This window comes from Eptesicus fuscus, chromosome 10 (assembly GCF_027574615.1).
Source record: "Eptesicus fuscus isolate TK198812 chromosome 10, DD_ASM_mEF_20220401, whole genome shotgun sequence".
Taxonomy (NCBI): Eukaryota; Metazoa; Chordata; class Mammalia; order Chiroptera; family Vespertilionidae; genus Eptesicus; species Eptesicus fuscus.
In genome coordinates this window covers 60,833,776-60,849,013 of record NC_072482.1, presented here as the reverse complement: position 1 = coordinate 60,849,013, position 15,238 = coordinate 60,833,776, and the positions used below count along the sequence as shown (strand labels likewise).

Here is a 15,238-nt window from a genome sequence, read left to right as displayed (position 1 = left end):
CTTCCTGTGCCCCCTTTCTCAGGAGGGCACCCCACCACCACCCTCCCCCACTCCCGAGCCCCGCTGTGTGCTCTCACGGCTCCTGCCGCCGGGGAGGCTGCAGATTCCCGAGTTCCCCGGGCTGACTCGGTGCCCACGGCCCACAGGCGGGCTCTAGGGGCGGACTTGTCGCAGGGGAGGCGGACCAGGAGCTGGACTCCCACGCGGGGCGCCGGGCCGTGGATGTCCCGGGAAGAGAGGCGAAACCGCGCAGCCTTTCCCGCGCCCCCCGGGCCCCGCCAGCTCCGCAAACTTCTCGCCCAGCCCCGCGCCCGGAGAGACCCGCGGGTAGGATGCCGGCCTCGCCGCCGGGGAGGAGCCGCTCTGCGGACCCAGGCCCCGGCAGAACGCCGGGACTTCGGGCTCCGCGTCCCCCGCCGGCCCGGCCCGGCCCGGCCCGGGTCTCCGGCCCCCAAGCGGAACCCGGCACCTAAGGTGCCACGCCTTCGGGCACCACCCAGAGGACTGGGCGGGCCGGGCCGCCCGCAGCCGGCGATCGCGGGGTAATGAGATGCTAATGAGGCGCGAACAGAGCTTCCGTGGAAGCCCACACGCAGAACTCCGCGGCCCGGAGCACCCGCGCGCCGCCCCGCAAGCCCGCGCTCCCTCCACGCCTCCCTCTCCGCGCCTCCCCCACCTCCCATCCCCCCGCCCCGCCCCCGCCCTCCCACCGGCCGGCAGGAAGCGGCCCCACCCGGCTCCGGAGCCGCGGGGTAAGTCGTGCAGCTGAGCCAGCTGTGCACCCCCTGCCCGCGGTGGGGTGGGGGGGTGCGGTGGGGTGGCTTCTGGGTGAAGGGGATCTTGGGCGCCCGGACCCCCCTCCTGTCGCCCCCGCCCCGCCCCGCCCCTCTCCAGACTTTCCCGTCCGGAGTGAGAGTCCCCCCCGCCCCCCGCCCGCCGCGGTCCAGCTCCTCTCCATCCTTCCCGACTTCTCCAGCCCGCGCCGCCCTGCGTCCCGGCGCTTCCAGGCTCGGCCGCCACTCTGTCTGCGGGGCCTTCCTCTCCGCCACCCCCGGGAGACCTGTGCGGCCCTGACCTCCCGTGGGCCCGGCCCGCGGGTCTCCGCGAGGCTGGGACCCGGAGCGGCCGGCGGCGGAGAGGGGTATCGATCCCGGGGAGCTGCGCCCGTCGAGGCCACGCGCCGCTCCTCACTCCCCCAGCGGCCACCCCGCCCTCCGCGCCCTCATTCCGCCGGGTCCCAGCGCGAGAAAGCCCCGCTCACTCCTCAGTGTGCGTGGGGGCCCGAGCCAGGGAGCGGGGGACAAAGGGAGGCCTTGTTTTGGGAAATTCCGAGGAGAGCACGCCTGAGCCCACAGGGGATGGGGATGGGTCTGGGGTGGGGATGGGAGGAAGGGAAGCTGGGAGGGGGGACCAGGCGGCTGTCGCCCCCAGACCGCCCTGGAGGCCCCCTGGGGAAGACGAGTCTCGCAGGGGAAGTGTGTTTGACCGCAGTGAGTCAGAAATGGGCCCAGCGCTCCCTCACCCAGTCACTTGTAACATGCAACATCCTCCCGCTGTTTGTTGAGGCACTTGGGGTGGTGGGAAGTGGAACCTTCGCCGTCACAGACCGCCTCTCCCCTCCCTCCGGAGGAAATCACCAGTGCCAAGGAGAAAAACTTTGCCCCTAAGGAGAAAAACTTTGCCCCTGGTGTAAGACACACCCCACACCCACGTGGCACGGAGGCCATCAGGGTCACCTGGCACGGGGAGGCGTGGGTTAGGGGAGTACGTGTGCCCAGCAGCTGGGGTGGCAGGTCTGTGGTCTGCCCCTGTCTGCACCACAGGGAGGCTCTCCTGGCTCCCAGGCCCTGCCCGTGTCTGAGGAATTGCCGCACTCCGCTTTCTGCCCTGTGGGCCCAGAGAGGGAGCAGGGATCTCCCTGGTCAGGAAAACTGAGCTGGTGGCTCCTTGGCCTCTTGTGTGCCCTCTGTGCACAGGACTGCCGATTTTTCATTTCCAAATTTGGCAGGTTTCCCTTGGAAGGCACGGCAGCTGTCTATGGAGCAGATTGGGAGTGGGCTGGGAGAGAGCAGCAGAGCCAATCAGGGGAGGACCTGGCCTGCTTTCCTCTCCTCCCCTTCCCTTTGCCTTCCTCCTTTTTCTAGCCGCCCCTCCTTCTCTTCCCTCCTCTCCAGCATCCTCGTGCTTCTTCTGTCCAGCTCCTCCCTTCCCTGAGGGATCCAGGGGCCTCCATGGCCTCACCCACGTCCACCAACCCAGCACATGCCCACTTTGAGAGTTTCCTGCAGGCCCAGCTGTGTCAGAATGTGCTGAGCAGCTTCCAGGGGCTATGCCAGGCCCTGGAGCTGGAGCCTGGTGGGGGGCTGCCCCAGTACCACAAGATCAAGGCTCAGCTCAACTACTGGAGCGCCAAGTCGTTGTGGGCCAAGCTGGACAAGCGAGCGAGCCAGGCTGTGTACCAGCAGGGCCAGGCCTGCACCAACACGAAGGTGACTACGTGGTGCCTGGGATGGGGCTTGGAGAGTGGGGACAGTCGGAGGAGGGAGCCGGGACGCCATGCCCACACGGTCCTGTGCGTTCCCAGTGCCTGGTGGTGGGCGCTGGCCCTTGTGGTCTGCGGGCTGCCGTGGAGCTGGCGCTGCTGGGGGCCCGTGTGGTGCTGGTGGAAAAGCGCACCAAGTTCTCTCGCCACAACGTGCTCCACCTCTGGCCGTTCACCATCCATGACCTTCGGGCACTCGGTGCCAAGAAGTTCTACGGGCGTTTCTGCACAGGCACCCTGGACCACGTCAGTGAGTAACACCTGGCGGCCTGCGTGGGCTGTGAGCCCGCGTTAGAGACAGCCCTGTGGGGGGTCTGCTGGGCCAGCCAAGAGGCAGAGTGGACCCGATTCCGTGCATCTGGGTGGCCTTCAGGACTCCGGTCCTTCGTCTGTGAAATGGGCAGTCGGATGGAGTGACCTCTAAGACTTCCAGCTCTGACCAGACACAGGCTGCTGCTAGGGGAGGCTCTGTGGTCCTGGGTCCCTGTTCCTAATGTCCTCTCCCTTCTAGGCATCCGGCAGCTTCAGCTGCTTCTGTTGAAAGTGGCATTGCTGCTGGGAGTGGAAATTCACTGGGGTGTCACTTTCACTGGCCTCCAGCCCCCTCCCAAAAAGGGTGAGTACCTCTCTGCTCCTGAGACCCGCCTTCTGCCGGGGACATCTTGGCGCGTGGAAGAAAAAGTGGGGCGGGGAGTCAGCTGAGTCTCCCTTTCTAATAGCGTGGCCTGTGCCAACCACTCGGAGCCTCATTTTGAGCATCTGTAAAATGGGAGTAATATTCCCTTCCTTCCCTACTTCCCACGGGTACAATTCGACAGTGTATCATTGCTTTCTAAACCATGAAGCCCTGTAACACATTTATTTAATGATGTCACTGGCTTGTCCTGGGACTATAGGGGCCCCTTCAGACTCCCACACCTTTGTGCCTCTCACACCCTTTGCCTCAGGGAGTGGCTGGCGTGCCCAGCTCCAGCCCAATCCCCCTGCTCAACTGGCCAACTACGAATTCGATGTCCTCATCTCTGCTGCTGGAGGTAAATTCGTTCCTGAAGGTGAGTGAGCCCTTTCCTAGAAGTCGTCAGCATCTTGAGCTTCTCGTGGGCCTTTCGAGGCTGTTATCCCCCTCATCGTCCCGCCACTGCTCGCCCGCCCCCACCTCTAGGCTTTACAGTACGAGAAATGCGTGGCAAACTGGCCATTGGCATCACGGTCAACTTCGTGAACAGGCGCACCGTGGAAGAGACACAGGTGCCCGAGATCAGCGGTGTGGCCAGAATCTACAACCAGAGCTTCTTCCAGAGCCTGCTCAAAGCCACAGGTCAGGGCCCCTCTCTGTCATGGGGGGTCCCTCCCCCTGCCTGCCTGTGGGCTGGCTCCCGCTTCTCCTGCCCGCCCAGACTTGTCCTCAGTCCCAAGGAATCTTGGCAGCAAAGAACCGGTGCCCCTGGGAGATTCAGCAGGCACAGCCCCACTTTGCTATCCAGCATGACATGTCTTGGAAATCTCTCACAAAATGCGTGGGATTTTGCTTTGCGCTGTCTCATATATGCTAATATATAAGCGATAACAAATTCAAAATGAAATTGGCACTTCCAGAAGATGCCCTATGTTTATGTTGGTGTTGCGCTGCCAAACCCCTTGGGGCATGCACACCCTAGTTCAGTGATGGGCAACCTTTTGAGCTTGGTGTGTCAAACTTGGCCAAAAAACTGAGCATAACTCGGATAGTGTGTCACTTTGAGGAAAAAACATTATTTCGCAAATGTTTCATCCTCAGGAGCAGCAAATGTTTCATCCTCGGCATGTGGCTGCCTCAGCGGCCGCGTGTCATCAGAAATGGCTACGCGTGTCAGTGCTGACACGCGTGTCATAGGTTCGCCATCACTGCCCTAGTTCAAGAAGCCAGGCTGTCATCCAGAAGCATGTGGCCAGGTGGTGCAGGTCTCCCAGCTGCTGCCCCACCCAAGTTCCTCTGTTTGCTCCATGCCCTCAGGCCTCCCGGGCCTGGGACAGATGGTCTATTGTGCCATCAGAACTCATGGGCTCCTGTGTGGGGGGCATCCACTGTAGTCAGAGAGGTCAGGCATGGCTCCAGTGTTTGGAGAGGCAACATATAAAAGGAGGAGACACATACCCTGCCCCCCTGCCCCGCCCCCCAGGCATTGATCTGGAAAACATCGTATACTACAAGGACGACACACATTACTTTGTGATGACAGCCAAGAAGCAGTGCCTGCTGCGTCTGGGGGTGCTACGCCAGGTGAGGCCAGGCCCAGGTAGGAAGGGGCTAGGTGTGGGCCCTGGGAGATGGAGGCCAGGCCGGGACATGGTCTGCCCTACCCTCCACCCCTGGTGTGGAGAGAGCCTGCCCTGCCTCTGCTTTGACTGTTCCTCCCCCTTAATGAGCTCCTCTCCCCTGGGATGGCTGGTAGTCTGAGCCACACTCTGGGCTAAACACCTGATACCAGCCACAGGCCTACAGAAGTAAGCGCCATGAGGGCAGGGGTTCTGCCTCGCTCTCTTTTGTTTGCTGGTTTTTCCCAGTACCTAGAATGGTGCCTGGGTGCCTGAGAGCTTTATAGCATTGCATTTTCTCACCTAATTCTCATGAGGATCTGGAGAAGTTAGGCGTATGATTTCTAAATGATGGGAAGACTGAGGCTCTCAGAAATTCAGTGACTTGTCCGAAGTAAGTGTATGACAGCAGCATGGTTCTGGGCTCAGGAGCCGGGTGAGTGCTGAGGAAGGGGCTTGCGGCTGGCAGGCAGGACACTCCAATTCCAGGCCCAGCTCAGCCTTCAGCGGCTGTGCAGCCTGGGGAAGCCCCTTCTGGGGGCCTGAGCATGTACACCTTCTACACTCAAGGGGACAGGGCTGCCCCGTTGCCGTTGGTTCTGATCTGCTGGCCTTGCAGGACTGGCCCGAGACCGAGCGGCTGCTGAGCAATGCCAATGTGGTGCCCGAGGCTCTGCAGCGCTTTGCCCAGGCCGCTGCCGAGTTCGCCACCCAGGGCAAGCTCGGGAAGCTGGAGTTCGCCCAAGACGCCCGTGGGAGGCCTGATGTCTCTGCTTTTGACTTCACAAGCATGATGCGGGCGGATAGCTCTGCTCGTGTGCAGGAGAAGCATGGTGCCCGCCTGCTGCTGGGGCTGGTGGGGGACTGCCTGGTGGAGGTGAGGGGTCAGAGGTCCCTGAGTGGGGGAGGAGGAGGGGTTTAATGATGTTTAGAGAAACGGGTTCCTTTAAAGGAGACACAGGGGTTCCATGGTTGAGTAGGAGGGGGGAAAAGTTTGCCTGTTGTGGGGCGGAACCCCCTCTGCTATGACCTTGGGAGCATCTGGGCTTGGACACTCCTGTGGGACTCTGAGCTGCTTCCTATCCTTCTGACCCTGCAGCCCTTCTGGCCCCTGGGCACTGGAGTGGCCCGGGGCTTCCTGGCAGCCTTTGATGCCGCCTGGATGGTGAAGCGGTGGGCAGAGGGCGCTGAGCCCCTAGAAGTATTGGCAGAGCGGTGAGGCCTGAGTTAGGGGGTGGGGCAGGAAAGGGCTAGCTATAGGACGGGGGTGGGGGGGTGGGAGGTGGGGGTGGTGCGTTGGTGGAGGGAGGGGGGTGCTGGGTGAATAGATGGGGGCCTGGACAAAAGAGAGGGGTGCTTGCTGACGGGGGCACTCTGACTCATGTCCCTGCCCCCCACCTTTTCCCCTCCCACCCCAGTGAGAGCCTGTACCAGCTCCTGTCCCAGACATCCCCGGAAAACATGCACCGCAATTTGGCCCAGTATGGGCTGGACCCAGCCACGCGCTATCCCAACCTGAACTTCCGGGCTGTATCCTCCAATCAGGTCAGCATCCCTGGCACCCTCACCACACTTCCCAGGTGGGCCCCCTCCTCCAGGGCAGGCCTTTCCTCCAGACCAGCGCAGTCCTGCCCTCCAGTTAGCCCTGCCCCAGGAGGGTCGGCCTGCCTGGAGACCTGAAATGGCTGCCGTAGGTGCGAGACCTGTATGACGTGATGGCCAAGGAGCCCGTGCAGAGGAAGAAGGACAGCACTGACTCGGGAAAGCCTGACCGTGGTAAGCAGGCCTTCCTCCAGGCATGGCCAGAATCTTGACCAGCCAGCGAGGCTCAAGCACCAACTTACAGAACAGCTGCCGCTTGAGGCCGGAGCAGGCACGGGAGCATTATTGATGGTGGGCAAGTTCGGGGCATCTGGAGAGTGGAGGGGGGCAGGGGAGCTCTCAGCAGCAGCTGTTGGCCAGTGTGTGAAGTATTTCAGAACTTCGACCACCACTTCCACAGCAGCTGCCCGGTGCCCGACCCCTCCCAGCCTTGTAGACTCCAAGCCCACCTCTTTTTTGAGCCTCTGGGCCTCCCTTGCCCCTCAGTTCATAGCCTGCTGCTGTCCATGTGGCTAGCAGTGATTTCCCCTTATTCATTCCCTCACTTTATTCCAGAAAAGGGTTTGTTTGTTTTTTTGGGAAAATTGGGATGAAGGAGGTACTGCTGATGGTGTTAGGTTGGTGCCCTTAATAGGGGTGGGGCCCTGCCTCCATCTTTCTACCAGCTACACCCTAGCAACAGGCTCTCTGCAAGCCAAGGGGCCTTGGGCACAGCACGCCCTCCTCTCCCAGGGTCGGTGGGCACACAGGAGGAACTGCTACGCTGGTGCCAGGAGCAGACGGCTGGCTACCCTGGCGTCCATGTCACCAACCTTTCCTCCTCCTGGGCTGATGGGCGGGCTCTGTGCGCCCTGGTGAACCGCCTGCGGCCTGGCCTACTGTGAGTTGCAAATTAGGCTCAGGGGTCCCTGGCAGACCACACCTCTCTTTCACACCCCTGCCCCGCCCTCTACTTCAGGCAGTATGGGCTGGTGGGAGATCACTGTGTGGGAGTTAGCACACCCAGCTGAGCACCACCACTGGCCCAAGCCACTTCCCCTCCCTCGGGATAGTATTCCTGCCTGAATCTGCCTGCCCTCCTGCCTGAGACTCTTGTAAGAATCACATGCAAGAATCAACAGGGGCAGCTCTGTGAGTGGTAGAGATCCCCAAGCCAGAGGTTGCCCTTGGGTCGTGGTGGTGGTGGTGGTGGTGGTGGTGGTGGTGGTGGTGGTGGTGATGGTGGCGGCGGCAGCATAGCACAGGAAAGAATAACCCTTCCGTCTTCTGCCTTTGCACTCCCGCAGCCCTTCCCACCATCCCTATACCCACCATCTCCCCCTGTGATGGGGTCAGGTTCTGGTCTCCCATTGGCTTCTCTCCCTGATACCCACAGGGAACCCTCAGAGCTGCAGGGAGTTGGGGCTCTGGAAGCGACGGGCTGGGCGCTGAAGATGGCAGAACATGAACTGGGCATCACACCCGTGCTGTCCGCACAGGCAGTGGTGGCAGGAAGTGACCCGCTGGGCCTCATCGCCTACCTCAGCCACTTTCACAGCGCCTTCAAAAGCACGAGCCACAGCCCAGGTGAACTGGAGGGCCGGACCAGGAGGGGTGTGAGAGAGAGACAGAGACAGAGGAGAGGATGCTTTCTGAGGGACAGCCTGGGAGAGGTGTCCCTTTGGGCCAGAGTGTGGTTGGTCTATAATGGGGGCACAGTATGGCCCCATCTACCCTTATACCCCAACTCTCTGCAGGCCCTGTCAGCCAAGGCGCCCTGGGGACCTCCAGCGCTGTACTGTTCCTTGGCAAACTGCAGAGGACCCTGCAACGGAGCCGGGCCCAGGTGGTCTGGGCGGCGGTTCCTAGTGGGGGTCATGGGGTGATGGGGGAAGGGGAGGACTGGTGGTGCAGAGCCCCATGCTGAGTGTAGGACTTGTTGCAGGAAAACGGGGAGGATGCAGGTGGCAAGAAGCCACGCCTGGAGGTAAATACCTGCAAGGGCTGGGTAGTCCCGTCCCATGTTCCCGTCCCTTTCCCGGGACACTTCCCCTTGTTCTGTGCCCCCATGTATTGCTCCCCCCACCCACCCCTCTGTGGTCTCCCTTCCTAGTCGCACTCCCCTTCCCTTCCTATTCATCTGCACACATCCACTCCCCAGCTGATCCTGCCTCTACCTCTCCCTCCCGGCCTGAACACTTACCTCCTTAGGTAGAGGCCGAGTCCCCCAGTACCGAGGAGCCACCTGTCCCAGAGGCCGGTGTACCCCTGACACCCCCATCACACAGCCAGGAGGTGAGAATGGGGGCCCTGCCTGCAGCCAGAGGCTTGAGGTCAGGGAGGGCGTTTCAGGGATCGGAGAGAACTTTCCAGCTGACCCTGTGGCATAGGGACCGGTGCAGGCTGGTGGCGAGGAGCTGTGTGCGCTTTGTGGGGAACGCCTCTATATCCTGGAACGCCTGTGTGCCGACGGCCGTTTCTACCACCGGAGCTGCTTCTGCTGCCATGTCTGTGAGGCCACATTGTGGCCAGGTAGCTACGGACAGCACCCAGAAGATGGTGAGTGGGCCCAGGAGGCCCCGAGAGGGACTTAGGGCATGGCCCTGCCCGGAGGCAGGGAGTTAAAGGTGGAGGGGATTGGAGTGCTGGGCATGAGGTGGAAACAGGCTCAAGATGGCCCTTGCTTCCCCTGAGCTCATATCTGTGTCCTCCAAAGCCCCACATGTGGGGTTCTAAGGAACCAGGAGGCTAACAGAAGTTCACCTGCAAATCGAGTCCTGTCACCCCACCTTCCCTGATAAATGGAGTCTCTCGGCATTGTGCTGCCTCCATCTGATGTCTCCCCCCCTCTCCACCCTCCCCAGGACATTTCTACTGCCTCCAGCACCTGCCCCAGCCAGGGCACACAGAGGACGGCAACGACAGAGGCCCCGAGAGTCAGGTAAAAGCTGTGAGTGTGCGCTGGGGACGGGAACAGGAACAGCGTCTCGCCAAGCCCAGAGGGCTTTGCCGGGGGAACTGAATGTGCTCCACTAGAATGTAGGGAGGGATTTCTGTGCTGTTTCACTTACTGCTGCAGCCCAAGTATTCAGAACACGGTCTGACACTGTCCAGTAAATGAGTGAATTCCAGGGCCCATGTTTGTCTAAAGGGGAAGCCTCCGCCCTGCACCGGGCAGGTCACTGACCAGACCACACGGTGGCTTTTCTAGGACCGCCCCATTCCAGGTGAGAAGAACATGCCATCCGGCCCCTCGACTCCCACGGCCCCCCAGGAGGGGGCCAGTCCTGTCCCAGGCCCCAACCAGCCCATCCGTCGGCTGATCCGCCTCTCCAGCCCAGAACGGGAGAGGTTGTCCTCCCTTACTCTGACCCCTGACCCGGAAATGGAGCCTCCACCCAAGCCCCCCCGCAGCTGCTCTGCCTTGGCCCGCCAGGCCCTGGAGGGCAGCTTCCTGGGATGGGGAGTGCCAATCCAGAGCCCTCAAGGTAACCGCTCTGCCCAGAGGTGCTGACCCAGGGTGGGGATGGGGGGTGGTGCTGGGATTCCTGGAGGGGAATGCTGGGGAACGGAAAGGGAGATTGGGGACCCCAGGTCACGTCTCCTTCTCTGCTCAGTTCTCATGGACATGGAGAAGGAGGAAGAAAACCCCTCCTCCAGTGAAGAGGAAGAGGAGGAAGAGGAAGACGTACCTTTGGACTCAGACATGGAACAGGTGAGTGGAAGAAACCTGGCCACCTATTCTGCTCACGCCATCCCACCCCCCGCCACAGGAGAAACCCACAGCTTGTTCACGCCTCTGAACCCTGTTCTTGGAAGGTCTTCCCCCCCGAGTCTGACTCTTTCATAGCCCTAAGCTTCCACCTTTTCTACCAGAACTCACCCCACTTCCAGCCCAGGTTCCTTTTGGCCCCTTCCAAACCAATCTTCCCCAAGCCCTATCCACCAAGAGGCCGGGCCCTGCCCCTGACTGGTCTGACCCTGCCACAGGCTCTGCTGACCTTCGCCAAGAACTCAGGCACCTTGGACAAGTACCCCACTTGGCGGCGGACTCTGCTGCGCCGTGCTAAGGAGGAGGAGATGAAGAGATTCTGCAAGGCCCAGGTGGGACCTAGGGCTCCCCAGTCCTGATGGGCTGAGGTGTGAGGCTGGGGCCAGAGCTTCTCCAGTGCCCCATTCTTGAACAATCCAGACTTCTGGGTCTCCTCTCATCTCCCCCAGAGCATCCAGCGGCGCCTGAATGAGATTGAGGCCGCTCTGAGGGAGCTGGAGGCCGAGGGGATGAAGGTGGAGCTGGCCTTGAGGGACCAGAGCAGTGAGTGAAGCCGGGGAAGGAGAGGCTGGGATACCCCTCTGCCTCTGGCACTGTGTACAGCCCCCAGCGATCCCCCCAACCACTCTGGCCCTGGTTGCAGGCCTCCGGACCACCCATTCCCCTTCTTCTTTCTCCTCAGGTTCCCCCGAAGAGCAAAAGGCACTGTGGCTAAAACAGCTGCTCCACCTCGTGGAGAAGAAGAACAGCCTAGTGGCTGAGGAGGCTGAGCTCATGATCAAGTAAGGGGCCTGGGAGGTGACAGTGGCTTATGAGCCAGGCCCCAGCTAAGTCCTTGGGCACCAGGGACAGCCGTGCCCCTTCTATCCCTGCCCTCCACAGGGTACAGGAGCTGAGCCTGGAGGAGAAACAGTGGCAGCTGGACCAGGAGCTTCGAGGCTACATAAACCGGGAAGGTGCGCAGGCTGTGGGGAGAGGCAGACATCATGGGGCTGGAGTTCGCAGGAGCCTTGTGATCTCAGATACTGACCAAGCAACATGGTCCTCTGGTCAGAGTTCCTCTAAGGCCACTCGAGGAGGCCAGCGGAAGGGGCGGCAAGCCCTACTCTGCCTTCAGCTCAATCAGGGCTGCACATCTGGGCTTTCGTGTAGGATTTCCTTTGAACATGGTGCCGCTGTGAAACAATGCTAGAAGACCACTGGTGCTGACAAACCTAATTTTACAGATTAGGAAACAAAGGCCAGGTTGTAGAAATCACAGAGGCCAGGATGAGGCCGTGCCTCTCTTGCCCCCCTGCCCAGTTCTCTAAGCTTCGTCTTCTCCCTCCAGAAAGCCTAAAGACAGCTGCCGATCGGCAGGTTGAGGAGCGGATCCTGAAGAAGCTGGTGAGTGTGGTGAACCAGCGAGATGCCCTCATCCGCTTCCAGGAGGAGTGCCGGCTCAGCGAGCTGGCATCGGGGCCAGAGGCCCAGGGCTAGAGGACGGTGGGCTACCTGCCTTCCTCCCTAAAAGGCCCCCCCACCCAAGGACAGTGCCACCTGCTCATCCGGGCTGCCTGCGAGAGGGCCTCAGTTTACAATAAAAGTGTTTCTGCCACGCACAGGACTTAGGCTGCCGCAGCTGGGAGGGGAGATGTGTAGGGAGAGCAGTGCAGGACGGAGCCTGAAGTCTACATTGTGACAGTGATTGTGACCATTGGCCCCCATCACTGCCTCTACAAGAAAAAAAGGCAGAGCCATCAAAGTGCCAAGCTTTATTGGTCCTCAGCCCTGCTCCCCTCCTGATGACCCAGGAACAAGGCTGGCTGAGACTCTGGACCCAGGTCCTGGGTCTCCCTTGCCCTTCCCAGCACATGCTGGAGCTCAGCCCGGGCCTTACATAAGCCCTTGGCCTCCTGCATGTGGAAGGTGTAGACGGCACCTGCCCCCAGCAGCAGCCCTACACTGGGGGTCCACAGCAGTATGGCAACTTCCCTGACCCCTCCTCCAGCTGCCAGGGTGCACAGCACTGCCAAGAGAAGCAGCCCCAGACCGATCACGTAGCCAGCAAAGGTGGCCCACCAACGGGCTTGAGCCACAGCCTGATCCAGCTCTGTCAAAGCCTCCCTTAGCACCATGACCAATGGTGAATTCTCTGCTGGTCCTAGAACAGGGCAGGGCAGTGGACAGAAGAGAGGGTCAGAGTGGAAGGGCTGCCCTGTGGTGGGGAGGGACCAGAGGAAAGGGTGGGGGTGGCTCACCGTGGGTAGAGCTCGGGTTGTGCTGGGGTGGGCTGTGTCTCACACACAGCGTAGCCATCAGGGCCTCATGATCAGAGAGTGGGGAGCCACTGTGAGGGTCAAGGCCTGTAGTAGTTTTGAGAGTCTTACAGGAGATGCAGAACCCAGAAACTGCCTGGGAAAAGTAAAGGCCAGAGAGAAAACATTGTTTTCCCAGAGAACCAGCTCCTGGCTATCCCATTCTCCAGTCCTCAGTGAACTAAGACTAGACTGGACAAAGGATCCACACAGGTTGGTGAGAGAAGAGACACGGTGGGTGAAGACACATTGTGGGGAGAGGCCTGACCTTATAAAGCACGTAGTCGATGCGGATGCCACAGGGAAATGGCTGCAGTTCCTTCCGGTTGACGTAGCAGTTCTCAGGTACCATTGTACAACCTTCTTCAGAGCCCTAGGTGAAGAGTTGGCTTGTGCCAGGACGCGGGGGAAGTGGGAAAGCAGCTGCGCATCCAGGTGGGGAGATAATCAGGCAAGTCCCTCACCTTGAAGTCCCGGGTCTCGAGATAGGCATCCTGCAGCCCTGTCCACTCCTTCAGGAGGCGGCAGCCCAGGTCCTTTGGGTGCAAGTTGAGGTCCCCACACAATAGAACCACGTCAGCCTTCTTGGATGTATGGCTGGGGAAACCAGGTGCGTAAGGCCAAGAATTCTTCCCTAGCCAGCTTCTGCCCTATTAGTGAGGCCTTGGCCACCCCTCAGCCCCTGACCCCATCCCACTTCCCTTGTCAAGCCCAGGCTCACACACTGGATGAAATGGGCCAGTTCCCAAGCTTGGACCACACGATGTGCTAGGTAGATGTCCTTCTGTCGATTGTACTCTGCGTGGAGCTGAGCAAGATAGATGAGATTACAGCAGATGCGACTGAGTGTCCCAAGGGAAGGTCTAAATTAAGCTTGTGTCTGTCTCTTGGCATGGTGCTCGGTAAAAACGGGTGAACCTTGCCTACTGACTGTATGAGAGCCTGCCCTCACGCCTCACCCCCAGGCAGTCCAGCAAGAGGAGTCCCATCTCTCTTTTCCAGGACCAGGCTACCTGTCCCAGCCCTAAGCACTGCCAGCCTGCTTTACTCACATGGGTCACGTAGGCATTGAGTACCAGTCCACCTAGATGGAGTACCAGCAGCCCCACAGCCTTCCCACAGAACCAGTCACCGTGATGGATCTGCAGGCAGGAGGGGGCAGGAACTCAGGGCGCTGCTACCCTCTTTCTGCCCTTCCCTGCAGCCCTAGGAAGGCTGCCTCCTTTACCATGTTAGTGAGGGGTGGGGAAGAGGTCAGAGGTCAGGCATACCATGTAAGGGTAGCCATTGAGAGTGTAGACATGCTGGGTGAATTCCTGGATTGGGTGTTTGGAGAAGACACAGAGGCCACTGCCAATGATGCCACTGAAAGACAAGTCCTCATTAACAGCCAGAAAAGCAGGAAGAGAAGAACCAGTCCTCGTCCCTTCCCCTGCCTCAGCACTTATCAGCTACTTCTTTCTGTCTCCAGCTGGGACCGGCCCCAGAACACAGCTCAAAGTACCAGCCTTTGTGGGGTGAATGATAAGGTGACCTGACTGATGATAAGGCTGAGATGAGCTGAAGAGCTAGGATCTTCCTGGTCCCACCCTCCCCTGCTTCCACACCCAGACAGAAGTTGCTGGGGAAGAGGAAGGAGGGTGCAGGCAGGACAGGGTCGGGCTGGCAGGGCCAAGAGCCTCCAGTCTGAGAACAGGCTTCCCCGCCAGCAGGCTTCTCACCTCCTGAAGTAGTGCGCAGATGGGTAGGTGGGCGACAGCTTCTGTCTCAGGTACTGGAAGTCCTGCTCACTCCACACCTGGGGGGAGGGGGGAGGCAGTCTGCCTGGCTCTTCCCTCGGGGAAGGTCTGCAGCCACCGCTCCTCCCAGCCGGGCTTCCCCTCTGCCCACCTCCTGCAGCAGAGCCAGGTCGAAGCTCTCCACATTCAGAAAGTCCCCCAGGCGCTTCATGCGGTCTCCTCGGCGCTTGCTCAGGTAGGGAATGCCCCTAAGGACAGAAGGGCCAGGGGAGGTGGCTGCTGGGGGTGCTCAGCCCTCCGGCACCACTAGCTGGGGCCAGGTGAGGGTTTTGGAGGTGCGGGTTCTCCCCGCCCCCTGAGATTGTAGGGCAGGGTAGAGCCGTGGCCCGGGTGTGAGGATGGCCTCCTCCTTCGGTGGCCCCAGATCCCACAGAAAGCACTCACCAGCAGTTGAGGTTAAAAACCCTCAGTCTCAGGGAGAAGTTGGGCTTCATGGCGGGACGCTCAGAGGACAGGGGACAGGCGGCTTCCTCCGCGTCGGGCGCGGTCGGGACCCGAGCGCTGGGGCGGTGCCTCCTCCCGGGGCGGCGCGCACAGGTGGTCGGCCCCGCCCCCGCGCTCCCAGGAAGGCCGGGGCCCCCAAGCCGCGGTGGCTCCCAAGCCCCTGCCGCTCCGGCCCGGGGCCCCCTCGCGATCCGAGACAGACGCCCGCGTTACCGGGGCAACCGGGCTGCTGGCCCGAGCTGGCTGCCCACCGAGCCGGAAAGGCGATCTGCGGCGAAGGCCGGGAGCGAGGCCCGCGCGCGGGGGGGAGACTCGGATGGGCGGCGAGCCGGGCTGAGGCACGAGGGGCGCGGGGCTCCCGGCTCCTCTTCCCCGAAGCTGTCCTTGGCCCCGGCGGCCCGCGCGCCCTCGCCCGCCTCGCACCCGGCCCACCAGCAACAGGCAAACTGGCCGGGCCGCCGCCGCCGCCGCCCGCCCTGGGCCCCGCCCCTCCCTCCCCCGCCCGGCG

The 15,238-nt window shown here is 61.3% G+C and overlaps 2 protein-coding genes across 3 annotated transcripts; one reads left to right on the top strand and one right to left on the bottom strand.

Annotated features, from left to right (window-relative positions):
• Positions 1-709: 709 nt before the first annotated feature.
• Positions 710-11,787, top strand: MICAL1 (microtubule associated monooxygenase, calponin and LIM domain containing 1). 2 transcript variants are annotated; one of them, XM_008157538.3, is made up of 25 exons: positions 710-752; positions 2,175-2,489; positions 2,585-2,792; positions 3,054-3,158; positions 3,490-3,594; positions 3,705-3,860; positions 4,702-4,802; positions 5,457-5,714; positions 5,937-6,052; positions 6,256-6,382; positions 6,532-6,613; positions 7,172-7,319; positions 7,815-8,005; positions 8,176-8,264; positions 8,364-8,405; positions 8,630-8,713; positions 8,821-8,977; positions 9,283-9,359; positions 9,630-9,906; positions 10,036-10,133; positions 10,409-10,522; positions 10,640-10,733; positions 10,873-10,972; positions 11,073-11,146; positions 11,521-11,787. In XM_008157538.3, the coding sequence occupies exons 2-25, from the start codon at positions 2,232-2,234 to the stop codon at positions 11,667-11,669; spliced, it is 3,210 nt and encodes a 1,069-aa protein (XP_008155760.2). In that variant the 5' UTR covers positions 710-752; positions 2,175-2,231; the 3' UTR covers positions 11,670-11,787. The 2 variants fall into 2 exon arrangements, with proteins under 2 accessions (XP_008155760.2, XP_054577635.1); XM_054721660.1 differs by having other exon boundaries at positions 8,809-8,977.
• A 142-nt stretch (positions 11,788-11,929) lies between these two features.
• SMPD2 (sphingomyelin phosphodiesterase 2) lies at positions 11,930-15,204 on the bottom strand. Its single transcript, XM_008157443.3, has 10 exons — positions 14,671-15,204; positions 14,378-14,474; positions 14,209-14,285; positions 13,759-13,852; positions 13,540-13,629; positions 13,213-13,295; positions 12,952-13,084; positions 12,756-12,860; positions 12,431-12,584; positions 11,930-12,333 (listed from the first exon to the last, which is right to left on the bottom strand). Exons 1-10 carry the CDS (start codon positions 14,718-14,720, stop codon positions 11,945-11,947), a joined length of 1,272 nt encoding a protein of 423 aa, XP_008155665.1. The 5' UTR covers positions 14,721-15,204; the 3' UTR covers positions 11,930-11,944.
• Between the last annotated feature and the right edge of the window lie 34 nt (positions 15,205-15,238).